At 37.1% G+C, this 22,349-nt stretch overlaps 2 protein-coding genes and 1 pseudogene across 8 annotated transcripts in view; 1 reads left to right on the plus strand and 2 right to left on the minus strand.

Moving 5' to 3' along the window:
• DHX57 (DExH-box helicase 57) overlaps nucleotides 1-7,161 on the plus strand; it is a 49,447-nt gene extending 42,286 nt beyond the window's left edge. For 5 of the 6 annotated variants that reach the window (XM_039887367.1, XM_039887368.1, XM_039887369.1 and 2 more), the window contains exons 22-24: nucleotides 343-477; nucleotides 3,248-3,448; nucleotides 5,118-5,788. In XM_039887367.1, coding sequence (XP_039743301.1) covers nucleotides 343-477; nucleotides 3,248-3,448; nucleotides 5,118-5,261 — 480 coding nt within the window. In that variant the 3' untranslated portion in view covers nucleotides 5,262-5,788. Of the gene's footprint in view, nucleotides 1-342; nucleotides 478-3,247; nucleotides 3,449-5,117 lie in introns of all 6 variants that reach the window. The other variant, XM_039887371.1, reaches the window with a different exon arrangement.
• An 8,684-nt stretch (nucleotides 7,162-15,845) lies between these two features.
• On the minus strand, nucleotides 15,846-19,493 carry GEMIN6 (gem nuclear organelle associated protein 6). Of its 2 annotated transcripts, none has more exons than XM_039887379.1 (3): nucleotides 19,388-19,493; nucleotides 18,651-18,794; nucleotides 15,846-16,560 (listed from the first exon to the last, which is right to left on the minus strand). In XM_039887379.1, the coding sequence occupies exons 2-3, from the start codon at nucleotides 18,773-18,775 to the stop codon at nucleotides 16,185-16,187; spliced, it is 501 nt and encodes a 166-aa protein (XP_039743313.1). In that variant the 5' UTR covers nucleotides 18,776-18,794; nucleotides 19,388-19,493; the 3' UTR covers nucleotides 15,846-16,184. The 2 variants fall into 2 exon arrangements, with proteins under 2 accessions (XP_039743313.1, XP_039743312.1); XM_039887378.1 differs by having other exon boundaries at nucleotides 19,164-19,457.
• Nucleotides 19,494-21,398: 1,905 nt separating this feature from the next.
• LOC120622244 (uncharacterized) lies at nucleotides 21,399-21,517 on the minus strand (annotated as a pseudogene).
• Between the last annotated feature and the right edge of the window lie 832 nt (nucleotides 21,518-22,349).

Consider the following 22,349-nt stretch of genomic DNA (forward strand, 5'->3'; position numbering starts at 1 on the left):
GCAATTTTTTGCTGTGTTGACAGAAAGTCATTTGAAATGTAGGATTGGGACTGATAGTCAGCAGATTGGTCCATTGTTGCCAGCTACATCTCTGTACCTGATAACCAGCGCAGACCTGAAATATTAACATGGTTTCTCCCCCACGTGTCTTCTGTGTGATATAGTCACCCAGAGCTACTACACCTACATCCACACTTCTTGATGGTTAAAAAGATAAGAAAAAAAGTGTGCTTGTAGGAAATTACACGAGAGGGAAGAAACAACAAAGGCATTGTTCCAAGGGATACATCCTGCACTGGAAATATACATATTACATATTTATTTTTATAAATACCTGTTTAGGTGAAAAGCCCAGAAGGAAAATTTCAGAAAACCAGTACTGGAGCTGTCAGAATGCAACCAAAATCAGATGAGCTGAAGTTTGTCACCAAGAACGATGGATATGTACACATTCACCCTTCATCAGTGAACTATCAGGTCAGAATGATGGGGTGTACTTATATTTACATATGGCAAGTCCTGGGGTGAAAAACACTTTGGCTTTCAGCCAAACTATTGGACTATTTTTGAAAAGACTTTCCATTTCAAGAAAATTCTACTCAGTACAAAAATATGTTCAAGCCTACTTTCAGATGTAAAATTGTTTCTTTGCATCACTGAACCTGTGCCTTAAAAAAGTTACCTATACTTGCTAATCCTACTTCCTCAGTTCTCATTCCTCTCTCAGCCTACTGCTGTCAGGCTTCTGCCCCCAACAATCCACTAAACTCATCAAAAATCTGAGTAACCTCCTAGTTGACAAATCCAATGAGCATGCCCTGGTCCTCATCATACTTGATTCTCACGTAGTATTTGATATTGCTGACCTTCCTACCTCTTGAAACTATCTTTGATGTGGTTTTTTTGCTTCTAAAATGTCACTTTCTTCTATCTCTCTGATCCTCCTCCTCTATCTCATTTACTAGTTCCTTTGCTCTGAAATAGTGATTCTGTCCTTAGTCCTTATTTTCTCACCACAGAGCACAGCATCGTGGTTCTAACTGCCACCCACATGCTGACACAGATCCCCAGATCTGTCTTTCCAGTCCTGGGGTTTTCTCTGAGCTGGATGCCTTCCAGTCACCTCACTCTCAAAAGCTGAAAAGTCAAATTTCTCAAATTGAATTATTTCTCAATTCGCTCTTCTCTTTCTGTGTTCCACGTCTTGATGAATGGCACCATCCAAATCAGAACCCTGCAGTCACAGAGCCCCTGCTGCTTTTCTCTTTACTCCAATCCAACTGGTCACCAGGTCCCAACAATTCTACCTGTTCGACATGTCTCAGATTTGCCCATTCCTTCTATTCCTACTGCCATTTCCTCAGTTCAAATTACAAATATCTATTTCTTGACTGAAGTACCATTCTTCTAGTGCTTTCTCCCTCCAACCTTATACACTACCGCTGCCAGAATTATCTTTATAAAACATACATTTGATCATATCATTCCTTTGCTTAGAACTCTTCACATATGGAGTCTACTGCAAACTCTCATGTCAGCCCCTTCTTATATCATGTCCCCCCTCCAGCTCCCTCTGTCATTCTGTGTGCTCCAGCAATACCAGAGTACCAACAATGTCCCCAAATGGCACGACGTAATACTGTTCTCTGTGTGTGGAATGACGTTCTCATTCCCCAGCAGGCTCTTACCTATCCTTCAGGCTCCCATTAAATATCACTTCTCCAGTCTCCTCTCCCTCTAGATTGCTCTTACCTCTGTTCCACTGTCATATAGTGTGCTTTTGTCCACTGTTGCGCTCATCACATTTTATGGTTTATGGTTTGTCTCCTTCATGGAATTGTGAAATTCCAGAAGACAGAAACTGAATTTTATTCACTTCACATTCTTGATATCTAGCCTGGTGCCTAGCTGAAAGCAGATGCTCAATAAAGCTTTCAGGAGAAATGAAGGAGAAAAAGAGGAAAGAATGGAGGAAGAGAGTTCGAAGTGTTAGGACTGGTCAGCCCCCTGGAACTACTAAGTAAAGTGTCAGCAAAGCATGGAAAGGGTCTCTTTCAGCTCAGAAGAGTTTGAGGACCAGGTCATATGCCCTTTCAGCTGCATGTATACTTAGAAACCAGAGGCCTGAGTTTGCTACACTCCTCTGCTTCTGGGTTCACCGTGACATTCATGCAATGAATCCAGATACTTCATGCATCCACTCAGTATCTGCAAGCACCTCCTCTGTGCCGGGCATTGTTGTCAGCCATGGAGGACAGTGGATGAGCTAGGTAGACAAGGTCTCTGCCTAGCTCAGGGAGCACACGTTCTAGTGGGCAAGAAACAAGTAAACAGATTATCTCAGGTTGGTAATAAATGCTATGAAGAGAAATAACAGAGTAAGACAGTGACAGGAGAGGGGCTGTTTTACAGAGTTGTCAGGGAAGAACTCTCTGAGGAGAAAAGAATTGAGTAAATCCTAAATGCAGCAAAGGGCAAGCCATGCAGATATCTAAAGAGAGAACATTCCAGCAGAGTAGATGAGTGCAAAGACCATGAGATGAGAGCATGTTTAGTGTGTTCCAGAAATTTGAGAAGGTGGCCAGTGCAAATGGAGTTGGGTCAGGCAGGCTGGGGTCAGGTGTTGTCGGACCTGGCAAGCTATGCTAAGTTGCTGAGATTTTATCCTTGGGGAATCCTTTGAGGGTTTTGAGCCCTAACTGGGTATGTTTTTAAACGATCTCTGTAGCTGCTGTATGGAAAAGCAGCTGTAGGGATGCAAAAAGAGAAGCAGGGTGAATACTTATGAAGCCACTGCTGTGGTCTGTGTGAGATGGTGATGGTTTGTACACAGTGGTAGCTGTGGAAGTGGTGAGAATGTGTTGGTTCAGTATATATTTTGAAAATAGAATTAACAGCACTTAAGATGATATAGATGGAGTGAGTAAAAAAGAGCAATCAAAGATGGCTCCTAAATTTGGGGCTTGAGCAACTGGGTGAATGGAGTGTCATTAACCGAGATGGTAGATACTGCAGGGAAGGGAAAATCAAGAATTCCTTTTGAACATAAGTTTGAGGTGCTTATTAGATGTCCACGTGGAGACATCAAGTAGGCAGTTGCACGTACAAGTCTGGAGCTTAGGGGAAAAGTACAGGCTGGACATAATTTTGTAAGTCATTGAACAGGTGTATTTAAATCCATGGGACTGGCAGAAGTCCTCTTATGTTGCCAGTGACATCACTGTCATCATCTGAGGTTATATTCCAGGTGAGACACTTTGACAGTCCCTACCTGGTATACCACGAGAAGATCAAAACTAGTCGGGTATTCATCCGAGACTGCAGCATGGTGTCTGTGTATCCGCTGGTCTTATTTGGAGGAGGCCAAGTGAACGTGCAGCTTCAAAGGGGAGAGTTCGTTGTCTCCTTGGATGATGGTTGGATCCGTTTTGCAGCTGCTTCCCATCAGGTAAGGGATAATGGATCTGTCCTATGAGGCTCATGCATTTCTTCAGGGACCAAGGACAACAGAGCTGATTAAGAGTGAATGACGTGTCTGCAATGGGACACTAAGAAAGGCTGAGGCTGAAGTGAGGCTACAGGTGGAGCCTCAGTAAGACTGGGAGGGGAAGCCCAGAATGGGTTGGTGTGAAGGGTTCAGGACAGAAGCTGTGAGTGAGGTGTTGGACCTTCCTAATTATTATACAATACGTGTTCACCAAAGAAAAATCAGAAAATATTGATGAGCAAAAATAAAAATCACCTTGATTCCACCACTATCATTAAAAATAATAATAATGGATCTGAATTATTTTATTCTCAGGTCTCAGTTACTTACTATAGGATGTGTATAGAAAACATTTAAGGGGGAATATATATTTAAGAAATAAAAATTCATTTTAACACTTGCATCTTTTGGAAATCTTACATTGCAAGAAGCAGAGACACCAACTCAAACATTAAAGGAATTGATTGGTGTATTTAACTATAAATTCGAAAGCAGTATACTCTGATAGAAGTATGTGAGCCACATATATCATTTGAATTTTTCTAGCAACCACAGTAAAGTAAAAAGTAGGTAAAATTAATCTTAATACATTTTATTTAACCTAATCTAAGAGGTATTAATTTCAACATATAATATCAAAACTTATTGAGATAGTTTATATTCTTTTTTCATACTATGTCTTCAAAATCTGGTGTGTGTTTTACACTCACAGTACATCTCAATTTGCACCAACCGTGTTTCAGGTGGTCATTTGATTAGCTGCATGTGACTAGTGGCTTCTAGATTAAAATCAAGAAGGTCAGGCAGGGTTGATTAAATTCAGCAGCTCAACAACAAAAGCCTGACCAACCTTATGAGAGCAAGATAGCTGCAGTAGCACCAGACCTCACATTTGTGCAGCATGCTGTCCTGAAGGTGAAATAAAAACCTGCTTTCCTAAAAGTTCCATCAAACTCACTCTCCTAAACCAGTTCTTGTGAGCAAAGGAGTGTCGTGGACTCTAAGGCCTGGATTACCTGAGCCATTCACTGTGGCAAAGCTCAGAGCACGAGCCTGTTGGATTTAAACTAGCGTCCAAACTGCAAGGTGGCCAAACAGTGGGGGAGAGGCAGAACAGATGTTGTGAAGACATCTGCAGTGCCACAACATCAGCATAAACAAAGTGCCATAAAAAATGTGCAACCGTTTCTCCCCACAAGAGTATAAAATGTACCCCAAAGCTGAAGAGATTTTTTGGTTTGTTTAATATCTACCATTTTTAATTCTCCATTTTGCTGCTTCTCCTCTTAGAACAAACTATAAAAGTTGACCAAGCTTTACTATGGAAAATGCTACATAAAGCCATTCTTCCAGCTTTAATCTTTTCTTTAAGTGAGATATGATACAGGAACCTTTATATAATGGACATCATTTAGTATATTACAGAGCTGAGTCAATGTTCCTATAGTTGCATTAAGAAAAATTTTAGATGCACTTTAAGAATGAAAATGCATTTAGTTTCCTGCCCTCCCAATGGAGTTAAAATTAATACCAGAAATCTAGATTAAGGATAATAATAGCTGGGGCATTTCCTTTAATAACCTTTCTTCTGTTGGTCCACCTACTGCTTACATTGCAACTTTCATTTTAGGTGGCTGAATTAGTAAAGGAACTTCGTTGTGAACTTGATCAGCTCCTCCAGGATAAAATAAAAAACCCATGTATGGATCTGTGTACATGTCCTCGAGGATCCCGGATCATCAGCATGATTGTGAAACTTGTCACCACACAATAAAGACCAATTTTAGAAGAGTGCTTGCTAATCACCTGCTTTTGTTCACCTGGGAAATAACAGCAGCACCTCTACCTCGAACTAAAGCTCTGTGCTGGGCTGGCCCGGTGAAGGAGCCCAGGGCGCTCACTGCTGAGTCAGCACTGCATACCCTTCGGGCAGTTTGCCAGACAAAGTATTTCTAACAAAGCAGTGGGCACTCCCAGCACAATTTGGAGTGTCATGGGAGACAGTTTAAAAACCAGCTTGCCTGTCTTTTTCCCTGTGACTGTCCAGGAATGAATGAAATTCACGTGATAACACAAAAGGGAATGTTTAATACATTTCTGTTTTAATCTATGTATTATTTTTTTTTCCTGCTTTTTACTGGGGCAATATAGGGGCATGAGGAGAAATACTGATTGTTTTTTCTGTCATACAGGCTCAACTGAGAGAAGTCAGAACAGAAAAGGATAAAAAGAATCATGTGAGCAAGAAAAGTTAATATTTCATTTTAGGCTATTGGCTACAGAGTAAACTTCATTTGTGAGGGATTTTTATTTTTACTCATTCAAGGTAAGCTTAAAAAAAATTAATGAGCTCTTATTTGTTATCAAAAGAGCTGGTTTTATCCATAACACTCTTATTCTCGAAAGCAGAATGGTCTGGGTGTCTTCATTCTCCTTTAGATTTTCCATGTAGAAATCTTTACTCTCCTTATTAGACTAGCTCACCCAGATCTAATGGCCACATTTCACACTACCCGAAGGGGAATTTTAATGGTGTTCTCAGAACAGAGTTGGCATAGTTGAGGTAGAAAGGGTTGCCATGCTAGTATCAGATTTACAGCCGTAAAAATACCTTCAATGAGAATGCTTATTTTCAGCCACCACTTAGGTTAATGAGGTACTAATAGCATTTTGAAAAAAATGTGAATACATTTATATTTTACCTGGACATTTATCAGTATGGCCAGGAAAAATCCCAAAGATCTAAATGGTAAAATATTTTTATGTTTGTCTAGTCCTCAGGCAGAGAGTCACTACAGGTTTCATAATTATAGAAAGAATTCAAACTAATGAAAAACCACATCAGTGAAAGGTGTTCACTTTTTAAGGTGTTATTTTAGTTAAGTTTCCATGAACCAAGCACACTGTCCGAAATGGTCGTCAGGTGTATTTAAGCTTTAGTGCATTTGAAGATCTTAGATTCTAAGCAGTATTTTTAAAAGGCATTAATTCGTGTCATCACTTTAAGTAAAAAGCACATATGCATAGCATATACGATATCCAAGTCCTGACTTGCTATTGAAACAAGGCTCATAATACAGAAGTGATTAGGCTGGTACATTTAGGAGAAATGAAAGAGAAAACTGCACTAACTCTCTAAAAAAGTTTTTTTAAACCAGTTTTGACTCTCGGTGCTATCGTGGAGCTCATGCTGCCCTAGCTAGAGCCATCTGCCCAAGTAGACCTACAGCTCAGAGCTAGTAACAACAAAACTTTCCATTCAGAGGAGTGCTGAAAAATTCTCCCCTCAGGGAAGGCATTCTTTGGCTGGTTACTTGCAGCCACATACAGATGCACAAATCCTATCATTTCATAGATGTGCCAGAATGTGAAAAAGGTTGAGATGCCTTGACTGAAGACACAGAATAAGAAAATCCTCACCCTAAAAACTAAAACTTAAGCTCATCATTAAAATTGTAAAATAAGAAACGAAACAAGATTACTCCTTTGTGATTAAAGATCAAAATGTAGTAGAGTATTTCAAGATGAAATTGGATTTCTAAGCCCCAAAAAGATGGTCAGCATTTAATGTTAATTTTGTGGAAAACTCTGTAAATGTTTTCTTAAGTATCTGTTTTACTTTTACTGGAATCTAGATAGGAAACAATATTAATAAAGTACTCTCTACAAAATTAGTCTGCACTACTATTTTGTACTATGTCTAATTGGGAAGTTCTCAGGAAATTAGAACTAAACATTCTTACAGAAGTGGTCATAGGTTGACAAAGCATTAGCTTTGTCTTCTTCCGACTTGAGTTCTTATCTAAATATTGCAACTCAAACTCCCTGACAAGTAATGAACTTTGGTCTTTGTCCTCCCGTTCTCTTATCTGAACAAGTTCAGTAATATATTGAAGCACTCAGCCTGTGGATTTGTAGGCATATGGTAAATGTTCTTTTTTTCTTTCTAGGCAATGGTTCGAATATGTCCCTAAGAGGTTATTATAAAATAAGATGTTGTGAAAGTACTTTATAAAATTAAAATACAGTATATGTAAGCAAATTAGGACCAAGGGTGTGGTTTTCAGATGTAGCCCAGGCCGCTCTATGGGGGCCACATTCTGAGTTGTGTTCTCTCACTCACTAGGCTGAGAGCTCATGAGCTTGGGCTTCACACTCTGAGGGGGTCTTGTAGGTGTCCTCCAGTTGCCACAATAAGTAATGGATTCCTGGAGGCAGAATATGCTTGCACTGTCATTATTTTGCTTGAACAAGCCTACGCAGATAGGCCGGCTCTTTCCTCCTAAATCATGCTAAAACTAAGCATAATTTTCCTAGTGCTTTTTTCCCCCCAGATGCAAGGGGAAAGTTTGCTTAAAATGTTTAGCCAGTTAGTTAATACAACGTGAGCTATTGTTTTCAGAAGTTAGATCTTGATCATAAATCTGTGTCAGTTAATATTTGAGTGCTCACAGTACAGAGTGCCTCAGGTAGAAATAACAGAAACAGCTAATACAATTTGTCAGAGCAATAGGTTCACACTGTTCCAGAGTGACAGGCTTCTTCTATGTCTTTAAACTCTCACAAATGTAAAACTATGTAATGACTGTGTAAAAGTTAATAACGATGAGTCATTAACATGGAGAGATTTTTTCTTGATATTTCTAAGTTATCACCCCCAAAATAATATATCAAAGAGATTCATTCATCTTAAATAAGATTTGCAGCCAGTCACTAATTATTTAAAATCTTAGATAGTTTAATCATTTATTCCATCAAAGAGCAGAAGAGTTCTTTTGGAGAATCACTCATGACCCATTTAGGAACCATCAGGAATGAGTGGAATCAGTGTTTCATAAAGATGCCGGATAGCAAGCCAAACATGAACTTGCTCCTACGGACAGTTTCGCCTCTTTGCCCCATCTTTGCCTGATTTGGGCCAGCCCCGGGTCTACTCCTAAGTCAGTTCTAACCCAGCTAATTGAATAAATAAGCCAGAACACACTGCCCCAGTGAGATATGAGGAGGACTGCTTAGAATCAGTTGACTAGGTTTTGTATGTTTGGGTTTTTTTTTACCTTTATTTCAACTTTTTAGGAAACAAATGGCAACCAAAGCCAGTATGAGGGATTTGTTTGAAAAAAGCAGATTCTAAGGGGTAGCCTTGGAAATTCAGCCCAATCCCATAACTACCAACAATGAGAATCAGTGTTTAGGATGCTTACCCTGACATATTATGAACATAATATTGCTAAATATGGTATAGTAGCATATAATAAAAATTTTCAACAGAAGCATTTTAAGCAAGAGGATTTTTTAATTCCTTATGCAGAAAATACAATTACTGCTACCTCCTCCAACCTATGTTTTACTGAAAATAGCCTGAAGGAGTTAATTTTCCTTCCATGTTGAATGAATTTATTTTATAAAGAAGAGATTATCCATGACTGCTTTTTCCTACAGAAATTAAAGACAGGATAACTTAGCCAAAAAGATTTATTTACTTCCTAAGAGTCGCCTTTTAATAAGTTTTACCTCATTCCATCCTTGGGTTTCAAATGTATTATTAACAAAAGTGCCTGTTATTCTTTCAAATAAGAATATTTGTCTATAGAGTCTGGTTAACTATAACAAACATAGGACTTTATTATGTGAAAGACTATATAGAAGTTTCCTCCTAGAAGAAAGTGTAGCTTTTGTTTGGTTTAGTTTTTGTTTGTTTTAAACCAGTGCTTCTCAGCTGGGGGCATGTTGTTCTCCATACCTTTGGCAACATCTGGAGATGTTGTCACAACTGCAGGGCAGGGGAGGGGGAGGAGGGAAGTGTTCTCCTGACATCTAGTGATTAGAAGCCAGGGATGTACAAGATAACCCCCAACAAAAATTTATCCAGTCAAAAATGCCAGTAGTGCCAAGGCAGAGAAAACCTGTTTAAACAAAATGAGCTTAAACCCATATAAAGTCTAGCAACTAGTTACTAGTCAAATATAAATTATGCCCATAGTTATCTCTGAAAATGTCAATAACATTTCAACTAACGAAAGCAAAATCTCTGCCAAAGCAACTCTAATAAACATGTACGGTGTGTATAACAGCTTATGAGTACATCATGTTATCAAAAATTCAGAGTGCTTAAGAATTATATGTACAAATGGGAAAAGCCATGCACAGATGGGTAGAGATATCTTTACATTAAAAACATGTCCTATCATTAAATTTTCTTTTTTAAAAAAAATCACTTATTTTGAAAATGTGAAAATAAGTTAAAACATGCCTTCTGAAGATATGACTCGTCTGTGACGCTAATACTGCTAACACTGCTAACACTTTTCACTTGAAACTCAAGTTCTAACACTTAGGCATATATTAAGATGTTTAAAACACACACACACACACACACACACACACACACACACACACACACACTACCCCCATCAACCACCACCACCACCCTTACTTTATCTTTGTGTTAACAGAGTTCAACATAGTAGACTTTAGCCAATATGCTAAAACACAAGTAGGGTTAAAAAAAAGGGGGGGAGGGATATACTTTTATAGGTATATGACTATAAAATGTTTAAATTTAACATGAAGCCTCATTAGGAACTATAATTTGTAGGCTTAGTATCTCTTCTATAGTTTTGAACTAGAAAAAAATGTTTTAGCACTTGATTATTAGTAAGATTACCAGATTGAATGTCAAAGGTGTGTTATGTTCTTTAGAAGACAGATGTGTTTACAAATTAGAGGCCATGCTATACCTCCCATCCCATATGAGGAAACTAATCCACTGATTATGGACTCAGCACAAAACAATCCGTAATTATAGATGTCTATGTTATTGCTGCCTTTCTGTCGCTGAAATTTACCTGTGCACTGTCCCATTTAAACTCCAGCTGTCCCCATTATTTCTAGCCCATAAATCTTTATACCATCTTTTTCTACATTAACCATGGCTAAGACTGCATTAATTGAAGCATGCAATCTAATTAACAAGGAGGCCGATTGTCCAGTTTTTAAGTAATGTGTGCTACATGTCTAATTTGAGACCCATATTGGGGTTGCAGAAATACCTCAATATAACCAACTTACTTTAAACAGGTGCTATGTGCCAGTCGCTCTAGGAACTCAAGATACTAAGATAAACAAGAACACAAGAAAAACAGAATAAGGAAATAAAGTCTACTTGAATAAATTCAGTCAGAAATATAATTTACCCCCTGCAAGAGCCTCTGAAGATTCTAAAAAGACTGGATAACTGGATGTTGAAATTAAAAGGAAGGGTATTAACGGCTTCCATCAAATATCTTAATTCTGCTTTTTAAGACTCTCATCTTGTTCAAAAATTAGGTCTGCTTCTGTAAACCTTGTGAGCAACTTCTGCACATTACCAAAGAAGAAGCTGTAGAGAATAAATTTATGGCCTTCTCCTTCTTCAAAATGTATTCAGTTAATGTTAAGTAAAAGAAAAAAAAACTCAAATGTGAGTATATGAAAAATGAATTCAGCAAGGCTATGGGATACAAGATCAATATAAAAAACCAACTATTTCTATATACATTAAGATGACAGCTCTCCTCAAGTTGATCTATACATTCAACACAAACCCTATCAAAATCTCATAGGCTTTTTTTTTTTTTCCAGAAATTGTCAGCCTCGTCCAAAATTTATATGGAAATGCAGAGGAGCTAGAGTTGTCAAACAATCTTTTATAAGAAAAAAAGTTAGAGGGCTTTTATGTATAAATATTAAATTTTACTGTAAAGCTATAGTAATTAATACAATATGTTACTAACATAAGGATAGACATATAGATTAATAGAACACAACTGTAAGCCCAGGAATAAATTCCTAAAACTTATGATCAACTGATTTTCAACAAAAGTGCCAAGGCATTCAATGAAGAAAGAAAAGTCTTTTCAAATAGTACTGAGATAAGTGGATATCCTCATGCAAAAAAATGAATTTAGACCCCTAACCCATACCACACGCAAAAATTAACTCAAAATGGAACATAAACCTAAGTTTAAGAGCTAATTAAAACTTTTAAAATAGAAAATCTTTGTGACCTTGGGTTAGGAAATGAGTTCTTAGCTAAAACAAAACATAAAAGAATTTATCCATAAAAGAATTTTTTTGTTAAATTACAATTAATCATTTTTTAAACTTATGCAGTTCAAAAACATCATTAAGAAAATATAAGACAACAGACTGGGAGAAAATATTTGCAAATCATATCAAAGCACTTGTAAATAGAATACATAAAGAATTCTTATAACTGAAGAAGACTCAATTTTTAAAATGTGCAGTCTTTGAGTAAACATTTCATTAAAGATATATACAAATGACTCAACAAGCATATAAAAAATGCACAACATCATTACTCATTACAGAAATGCAAATTAAAACCAAGATGAGATACCACTTCATAACCTCTGGAACCACACAATAACGAGTGCTGGTAAGGATGCAGAGAAATCGAAACCCTCATATATTGCTGATGGAATGTAAACTGGCGCAGCCATATTGGAAAATAGTTTTCTAGTTTCTTAAAAAGTTAAACAAATTTGTCATGATTTGACAATTCCACTCCTAGGTTTTTCACCTAAGAGACGAAAGTATATGTCCGCACAAAGACTTGTCACAAATGTTCACAGCAGCATTATTCATAATAGCCAAAAACTGGAAACAATCCAAATATCCAACTGATGAATGAATAAACAAAATGTAGTATATTCATAATAGGGTATTATTCAGTAATAAAAAGGAACCACTGATACATGCTACAACATGGATGAACTTTAAAAACATGCTAAGTAAAAGAAGCCAGACACAAAGACCACATATTGTATGATTCCATTTATATGAAATGTACGGAAAATTCAAATCTATAGATACAGGAAGTGGATTAATGGTTGCCTGGGCCTGAGGGTGGGAATGGGAATTGACTGCAAATGCGATAAGGGATCTTGTGGGATGATGGAAATATTTCAAATGGATTGTGATGAAGGCTGCACAACTCTAAATTTACTAAAAATCACTGAATGAGAATTTTATGATGTTAATAACACCTCAGGAAAGCTCTTTTTAAAAATATGTATGAAGATATCTTTAATTGCAAAAAGAAAAATAGCAACTTTACAGTGGAGAAACCTGACAGACACCACCTTAACCAAGTGATCACAGTTTACATCACCAGAAATGGGACAAATTAACATCATGTGCCTCCTGATATGATGTACTGAAAAGAACACACTGTCATTTCCAGGGTGTTCCTACCCCAAAAATGCATACTGAATTGAATTGTAAAAAAAAAATCAGACAAACCCAAATTGAAGGTTATTCCACAAAATAACTTTCCTGTATTCAAAAATGCGATGTTATATAAGTCAAAGAAAGACTGAGGAACTAGTCCAGATTAAAGGAAACTAAAGGGACATGACAATTGAATGCAATTTATGAGCCAAGAAAAAAATTTTTTTTTTTTTTGCTATAAAGGACATTGAGATAATAGGTGAAATTTGAATAAGGTCTGTATTAAATCACAGTACTGTATCAACATTAATTTCCTTATTTTGATGACTGTACTATGGTCATTTGAGAGAATGTACTAATTTTTTCATTGTGTCCATGATTTACTCTCAAACAGTTCAGGGAAAAAAATGAACACACACTGATATACACAGAAAATGCAAATGTGGTAAAATGTTAATATTTGCTGGAGGAAGAATATATGAGAATTATCTGTTCTGTTCTTGCAAATTTTCTGTATATATAACATGTCAAAAGTTAAAAGCAGTAGAAAAGCAGTATGCTATAATGACAGTGTCTATTAACATATAGATCCCTTTGACTAAAAATTAGAAACAAAAAAACAGATATAACAAGATAATGAGAAAAAATAATTTCTTGAAAATTTAAGATTTTTTAAAAAGATATGAATCAAACAGTTCCCATACTGGAAATAAACACATGGAGAAATGCCTATTGATAAAGAAATAGAGATTAAACAACTTTAAAACACTATTTTGTTCACTAGCAAAAATAAATTGTTAATACTCTAAGTGTCTGATGAAATTTGTATATATATTTATTGCTCTTGTCAATGTAAAGCAGCACAAACCATTTAAAGTACAAGGAAAAACCTACACATGTTCATACTGACAGTACTTTCATTTCTAGGCATTTAAATAGTCTGATTAACAGCAATAAAGATGTATTCCTGAAGATATTCTTTGTAACAATCTATGATAGCAAAAAGGAAGAACAAATGTCAAAATTTAGGGAACTGTTTTAATAAGTTGTAGTTCATCAACACAATAGGATATTTTCCTAAATATTTAAATTATGAGAACTACAGAAATAAAAATTTAAAACTATATATATTGATTACAAATATGTAAAAAAAATTAAAGGATTAAAGAAATATACAAAAGTAAAAAGCATGTATAGGTACTAGAATAATTTTTTAATAAAAGTACTTTAATGTAATATTGTTTGAAGAATAAAAACCAATTGTATAATAATAAAGGCAGGAGAAGACTTTTGGAGGTGATGGATATGTTCATGGCATATGTAGTGATGGTTTCACAGATGTATACTTACCTCCAAACTCAAGTCGTATACATTAAATATGTGCAGCCTTTTGTATGTTAATACCTCAATAAGTGGTTTTTAAAAAATCAATTGGCAGTAGTATTTGGCAGTAGAAGCAATTAAGTATATGTCATTATAGTCCTTCACTACTCTGATTACTCCCAAAATTTAATTATGAATTAAAGTCATCTTTACCCCTGATGTGAGCATTCTAGAACGTACTTTCAAAAAGCATCTTGAAATTTCCATCAGTTCTCATCAAATAAAATGATTGTGAATGTTTTTTTAATTTTTCACTAATAATTTTTTTAGAAACTTAATTCATGGAAAAACCTATTTCAGCCATAACATCTTTAGGAGAAAGTGGAGAGATTTAGGAAATCAGTTGAACAATGAGATAGCAAGAAATCAATGCAAAGGCTGGAGACTGCTCCACGGGGATCAAAAACTACTCAATGAAAGTCGTAACCACCTTTGTTTTGAAAAGTATTCTTGATACCCAACGTGTTCAAAGACTGCCCTGGCTGCCGCCTCCAGCTGGCAGTGCCTCCAGCTGGCAGTGCACAGAGCCAACTTTGAGAAGGAATCTCCCTCTGGGCATCTGGAACCACAGAAGGGATCTGAAACCAGTGAGTTAAACTCCTGGGGGAGAATCTTAGCTGAGGAATTGGCTGGGGCAACTCTACCTAAAGCAGGTAGTTTTCCTTGGCACAGCCAGATCATTTACCCTCTTCAGCACTCAGGTAAATTGTTTAAACTATCAGAGAGGACTCAGTTGCCAAGAAACAGTGTCTGTCCTCAGCTCATTAGTTGGACAGCAAATAAATCTACCAACACCAATGCACCTGTCACTAGGCCAAGGACTAACCCTGAATGATGCTGTGGATAATTTACTACATGGCTGATCTCTTCCCAAGGCCTCATTTTCTCAGAATTTTTTCCAAGCAAAATTTAATTTGTTCTTATTCCCCTTCCCCTATTTGCTTTCCGAAGACATTCCAGGGTTTGAGTGGGAGAGTCTTAGTCACAAAGAGAAAGGCTGTGCACTAAATTTCACTTATAGGATCATGGAATGTTAAAGTTGTGAGGGAAGGGCCATATTTTTCTTAAATATAAGCCAGACAGTTTCCATCACAATACTCAACTCTGCCGTTATGGCTCAGAAGCAGCCAAAGATAAAATGTAAACTAGTGGAGATGGCTGTGTTCCAGTAAAACTTGAACAAATGGAGGCAGCAGGCTAGATTTGTCCCAAGGGCCCATATTTTGCTGATCCCTTTCCTAGGGAGTCAGGGACTCAAGAGTTCTAATATGGGAATGTTAGGGTCATTCTAGATATGCCCCTGAAAAGAACCCCCACCCTCCAACTAATAATCTGAGATGCCTTTCTAGGCCAGAAAGCTCTGTATTGAGTCCTGGCCCCTGACTCACTTCCAAGGGTCAGGTGGAGTGAAACACACTTTGTATTCTCTCTCCTCAGTGAGGCCCAACCCCTCAGTGAAGACTAAGAGCAGAAAGCACCATGAGCCTGACACCAGGGCTGACTCCACTAGGAAAAGGAATTGGGGTTGAGTTCAGCAGCAGAATATCTGTCACATTTACCTTTTTCTTCAAATATAAGCTGGTGCTCACTTTAAAGGCTTTGAGAGTTACAAGGCTTACATGTTAAGATTTTACCAAGTCAAAACTTCCAAGTTTCAAACAAAAAAGCAAATATTCTGATTCAAAAACTATTTCATCATTATACAAAAAAAAAAAAAAAAGATAAATATTTTAAAACAGACACACACAGGACTTAACATTTTATATTGAATTTAACATCTTACATTTTTTCCAAAAACATTTCTTGCCTAACAAAAATGGAGGTGTGGCCCCATCAAAGAAAAGACTTTTATAGTTATGATGTCCCTCTGCTAATTTTGTTGCATGTGATGCTATTCTTGCCCCAATTCACTTATTAGCTCTCATAATCCACATCTCTGATTTTACCAAAACAAAGAATTAAAATTTACACACACATACTTGTGTGCCTTAAAAGACCTATATGATGGACTTGACATTCAAAACAAAAACAAAACAAAAAAATGAAGTCTCATTTCAGTGCATCCATTATTCTTGGCCTCTCATTGGGAAGCTGCAAGATGTCCTTGAATAAGATCCTGAACACGGGACAGAATAATCTCATTAGAACTGCTGCAATTTTCTGGACCATATGGTGGGTCTATAGTTAAGACCCCAGCCACACACAGAGTCCTTTGTGAATCTCCTTGTTCAGTGATGGGGATGTGGTTTTTCTCAAGCCATTTCTTCAGGCTGTTCTTTCTCTCTTCCAGATCCTCAGCGCTGTATGCCTTGCAGTCTCCAGATGTGAACAAATGCATCAGCTTCTCTCGTACCCTATGGTTCCCTTCATTCACAGTTTCAACAGTATGGACAGCATGTCCCATAATTCCGGTCACAGACATGCTTCCATCTTCAAGGAAGTTCACGAGGACGATACTTTGGAGGAAAAGTAAGTTCAGAGCAGATTTGCAAAAGAAAAACCTAAAGGCCCATAAAACTATGGAAGAAGCAATGGAATGAGAGGCATCATCAACCCTGACAGGTCACTGGAATAATAGGGAATGCTCTTCCCTGTTTAAAATTAATCCTATCACCACCTAATGTTGTCATTCATGCAGTAAGCATTCATTGAGGTTCCTACACATCCAAAATTTTTGTTCAGCCTAAAGCTAATCATTGTGAGATGCAGTTAAAGCATTAGAGTTATAAATGCCTTAAATGTGTACTGAAAAGACAGCATACAGATTTAACTTTTAGAGTTAAAAAAACAACTGAATAACTCCTCTTAAAAAAAAGTGGACCAAAGAAAATAAGAACAAAATTAATAAAATAGAAAACAAGAGTCAATAAGAGGATCATCAAAGCCAAAAATTGAGTCTTTGAAAAAAAAATATAAAATTTATAAAACTCAGCAAGATTAATAACAAGAGAAAGAAGGCACATATAAACAATATTAGGAATAAGGCAGAAAAGATCCAACAACATAAAATATTAATGAATTTATGCCAATAATTTTGAACTTAAAACTGAAAACTTCCTAGAAAATATAAATTTCTAACTCAAAAAACAGAATATAAATAGTCCTATAATCTTGAAATAAAAATCGAATAACGAGTTTATGAACTTCCCACAAAGGGGGGAAAAAGGTTCAGACAACTTAAACAAGTTCTATAAAATTTTCAAGAATCAAACATTTCTAATCTAACCAAATTCTTCTAGAGACTATAAAAAGGAACTTATGCCTTAACTAATTTAATGAAGTTAATATAACCTTGATACCAAAAGCAGAGGACAGGATTAAAAAATAAAACGACAAGCTAATTCATGAATACAAATGCAAAAATCCTAAATATGATATGAAAAATGATATATGATATGCAATGTGATGTAACGATAATTTCACTTCTGTGGTCCTCTTCCCAAAAACCCAGTCTGTTAATGAGAAAACATCAAAAACCCAAATTGAGAGACATTCTACAGAATACCTCCCCAGTACTCTTCAAAAGTGTCAAGGTCATGAAAAACAAGGAAAGACTGAAAAACTGTCATAGATTGGAGGAGACTAAGGAGACATGATGATTAAATGTAATGTGGGATCCTAGATTGGATCCAGGAAGAAAAATAGACCATTAGTGGAAAAACTGGTAAAATCCAAATGATTAACAGTTAATATAAATAGTTTGTTTTGACAAATGTGTCATGGTTATGTAGGATGCTAGCATTAGGGGAAGCTGGTTATATGGGTACTCTACTTTTTTTTTACAAATTTTCTGAAAAACTAAAACCATTTCAAAATAGAAGTGTTTCTGTATGTGTACCACCACCTTTAAAGTAGTCTTGCATAAATCCGATCCTAATCAAACCTCTAGATATATGAGTACCAGTTTATTGGAAATACATGTTATAAACTACACCATGATAATACAATAAGCTAAATCCAGATTGTGTTCGATTCTATAAGACAAATGACTCCATTTCTTCAACAAATAAGTGACATGGAACGCTAAAGAGAAAATTCAGAGTTATAGATTAAGATACTTAAGAGACAGATCAAAAAAATAATAAACCAATATAAAAACATAATTTGAGACCATCAGGCAAATCCGAACTCAGACTAGGATTTTGCTAATATTAAAATTATTACTTTTGTTACATATTATATTGTTTACATTTATTAAAGAGGCCATATCTACTAAAAGATACTGAAGTATTTATAAACAAAATTATATATCTGTAATTGGCTTTAAAATACGTGGAAGGATAAGGATGATGTTTGTTATGCCATTCTCTTTACGTTTGTGTATTTTGAAATTTTCCAATAAAAATGTCATTAAGTGTCTCATTTATACAAACGTGGCTGGTTTGACAAGGTTATCCATAGTTTGAGCTGCAGTTAGATTCAAAGGCAATACAATTCTTACATGGGAATAATTAGCCTTTCATTATCTGTTTTCTGAGTTTGGGTATAACATAGAGGTAGCACAAAGGTATGTCATGATTTATGGGAAGCAGGACCCATTACTCACTTGGCAGAAACTGGGTCTGTGGTTAAAACCCATCCTTTATACTCCTTCTCACTCGCTGTCACTCTGACTTCTTTGTAAGTGTAATTTTTCCATTCTAAGGGGCCTTTCTTCATCCATTCATTCATGGCGGCCAGCTGGCTAGATCTAAAACAACCACCGGTTCGGTTAATATAGACGTTCCACCCAAGCAAACGTCTTAGCCCTAATCTCTATCCTAGAAGTAAAGAACATCTGTGATTTGCCTCAAGTTTCCATATCAGGAAAATAGTTAATACAGTATTTACTATTCAGCCTGAAAGCTAAGGGGACACCACGTCGCCGCGGGGCCCATTCTGGGATAACTCATCTGGCACACTTCTATTCCACCCCAATCCCATTCCAGATCGCCTTCTCGCTGGCTTTGAACTCTGCAGATGCATAAAACTCTTTAACCCCACACTCCTTGGATCAAAGGAGCTCATTCTACACCACTTTTAGCCAAAACTGAAAATGAAAACTCTGCTAATCACCCACCCGCTCTTTGGCTCCACGTCTCCCCTGGAGGCCGCTAGGCAGAGGCCCCAGATTTGTGACGGTTTCCTCTTAATGTTTGTTTTGAAGATGCATAAACGAAGATGCAGCAACTGTGGCTCGAGAGCTCAGATTTCCTGGCCTAGCCTGCAGCTGCATGATACTTAGAGCCGTGCTCAGACCAAGTGGTACTTAACGCTTAATCCTGACAAACGAAAAAAAAATACCAGTTAAAACTCCTAGCAGCGACCCGCACTCCGCAACCACGTTGTGAGGAAGGAGTCTCTGGGGCGGAGCCCGCCTCGGTCCAGCATGCTTTGCGCCATGTCATCACTTCCTTCTCCCAGAATTCTTGTTTTGTAGTCATTGACCTCAGTCAAACCGGGAGGTCTGAGAGTCGCGGGACCTGGAGTGTTAAAGGCGGGGTGCAGGGTGCTGGCAGGGGTTGACATTTTTGTGTAATAATAGAAATAAGCCTGATTGTTCGCTAGAGCCACCCCTCTTCACTGCCACAATGGACATTTTAAAAAAACTTTTTAAGAGGAAAATGCTCGTGTCAGCTCCTCGTTGAAGGTCGAAATGGAATTCCACTTTTGCCATGGATTCAAAGCACGTGAACCCTCTAGGTAAATCCTAAAGCCCTGGAAGTTTGAAGTGAAAGTGCCTTGGAGAAGAGCGACAGAGCCAAGCATTTCTTGTTTGGCTTGTGTAAGGCAATTAAGATGCCTGCTCCTTTGGGCTGTGCCCTTGGTACACCCCTGCAGGAGGTGCAGAAGCTAGAAAGAAAAGCACAAGGTTGGGTTGAACTCCATCTAGCCAAAGACTATAAACGACCCCACCCCAAGTGGAAAAGTGCAAAAGACTCGCTTCCAGCACAGAATTCTGTTCGCGTACTTACTGGGCTCCTGGCGTGGTCCAGAATTTTTTTTGACTGTCATCCTAAAAAATGGTACAAGCTGGTAATTGTTGAGTTCCCGCAAATGTGAACACCAAGAATGCTTTAGAAAAACTGAATTAGCGAACTATCAAACCACGATGTAGAAAACATCGAAAATTAACCAGCTTTTCCCTTACTACTTGAGATTTAAGTTCCATATAATCCTCGAAGTACTATATTGTTTATTATTGTCATCATTTCAAATAATCTTTCCCACAACCTTCACTCATTGAATGATTGGCTGATTATATTAATGTGGCTTTATCAGATTAAATTAGATTTTGCCAGTTAAAGGTCTCTGTAAATCTACGAAGACCTAATATAAATACCCGAGTGAAGGGAAACCGTTGACCTCATAAAAATCCAGTTCAAAAGAGTTACAACCATTTTGCAACCAACTAGTTATTTGCATGTTAAGCCTTCTATCTATACTTCACAATAAGACTTTGGCCTTTGTGTGTGTATGTGCGCGTGCGCGCATAGTCTACAAGTAGAAGCTAGCCTCAAGTTTAACTTAATTGATGAAAAAGGCAATTTCCCTCCCTTCTTTCCCCTCTCCTTTTAGTCTTCTAAGCTAAAGGCTTATTTCCAGCATCTACTGATGAGAATCACTTACTTCTAATAGACTGAGCCCCGCTCATTCCCTAATACAAGTTCTCAGAAAGGCCCTCTCCTGTAGCCGGTCCTTACCGAGTGGAAATAGTGCCACTTGCTTTTGTTGGTCAACCCCATACCCTTGGACCCCTGTGGATGCCTCACACCAGTTGGTGTCCTTTCTCTCACAGTCTCTACTTTTCTGTCTCCCCAGTACCTCTCCATCTACTTCCTAAAGTCTGCCACCCCCTCAGACCTTTACACACACAATTTTAATCCCTTCCTCTGCCAATACCAAAATTGCTTATTTTATATTTTGGAGTACATTTAGTTTAATTTTAGTAAGAATTTTTTTTTAAAGAAAATTTTCTTAAATGATCCGAAGAAAATCTTAAGTTTAAAAACTGTCAAAAGTCTTATAATGTTCACCTTTCTTCATCATGGTACAAAACTAAACCCGGTCTGCCCTGGCTAAACTATCAAAAATTTTAATTCACTGTGTTATGTCTTAACAGTAGATAAAAAAATGAAGTGGGGGTGGTGGTAATTTACTGTTTTGGTTTTTTTTTTATACAAGGTAAGGTCAGAAAAAAATAACTCCAGTCATTTTGGTCTAAGATTTTTTTTTAAGACAAGAGACCCTTAGTTGACCTCACAGATTGCAAGGACCTTGGTCAGCTTACAATCCCTTATTTTTTTATTTTTTACGCCTACAGCACCTAGTCTTCCTAGGTGGTCTCCCATCCAAGTACTAACCAGGCCTGACCCTGCTTAGCTTCCAAGATCAGACAGAATTGGGTTTGTTCAGGGTAGCATGGCCATAGACCTAAGATTTTTTTTTAATGTTCTGGCTTTTTCATTTATTTAACAAATAGAACTGAATATAAGCATCCATTTTTTATATCCATGTTTATTCATCAAGCAAATATTGCATACTTGTACATGCTACACTTTCTATTAGGAACTAGGAATTCAAAACGATTTAAAAAATGTCTTTGGGTAATTGATAACGTCTCCTTGTACTTGGAAACAAGTAAGCTATCATTCTACTTGGAGGTAGTAGTAAATGGGAAGTGTTGGGGAAAGCGTTCTTAGAAAGCCTTTAAAGAGGTAGGTCTTGAATTGATTTATAGGCAATGTGAACCACCCTCAAAAAATTCTGTGTGGGATACAGAACATTGTCAAAGAAGGTGTGGGTCAGAGTGAAACCAGTGGGCAGCGAGTTATAGCAACCTAAGTTTCAATTCGGTTAAATCTGGTGTCCGGGTAAACCGGTTTTCCTGAAAAGAGAAAACTTGATTTATACTATTTGCTGATTTCTATGGTATAAATATTCCTACCCTGGATGATTTAAAGGTACCAATAATTTAACAACTGGCTCTAAAAATTTATGTATATTTAACAATGGGCTCTCTTGAGCTAGTATAACATGGTTCCTGCACACCACTCACTGCTCCTACCAGCTTTATGACTTTGGAAGTCATTTGCCTTCTTAAATTTCGGTTTTCTTATTCTATCAGTGAAAATGTGGGATTAGATGACCCAAGATAACGTCAGCTCTAAATTTTCATGACTAAGACACACACTAAATTTTCACTTAGTAAGTTCTGTAAACCCTCAAAGGGAAGGGATCATATCTGTTTTATTTCCTCCCATAT

Source organism: Pteropus medius, unplaced genomic scaffold (assembly GCF_902729225.1).
Source record: "Pteropus medius unplaced genomic scaffold, Ma_sr-lr_union100, whole genome shotgun sequence".
NCBI lineage: Eukaryota > Metazoa > Chordata > Mammalia > Chiroptera > Pteropodidae > Pteropus > Pteropus medius.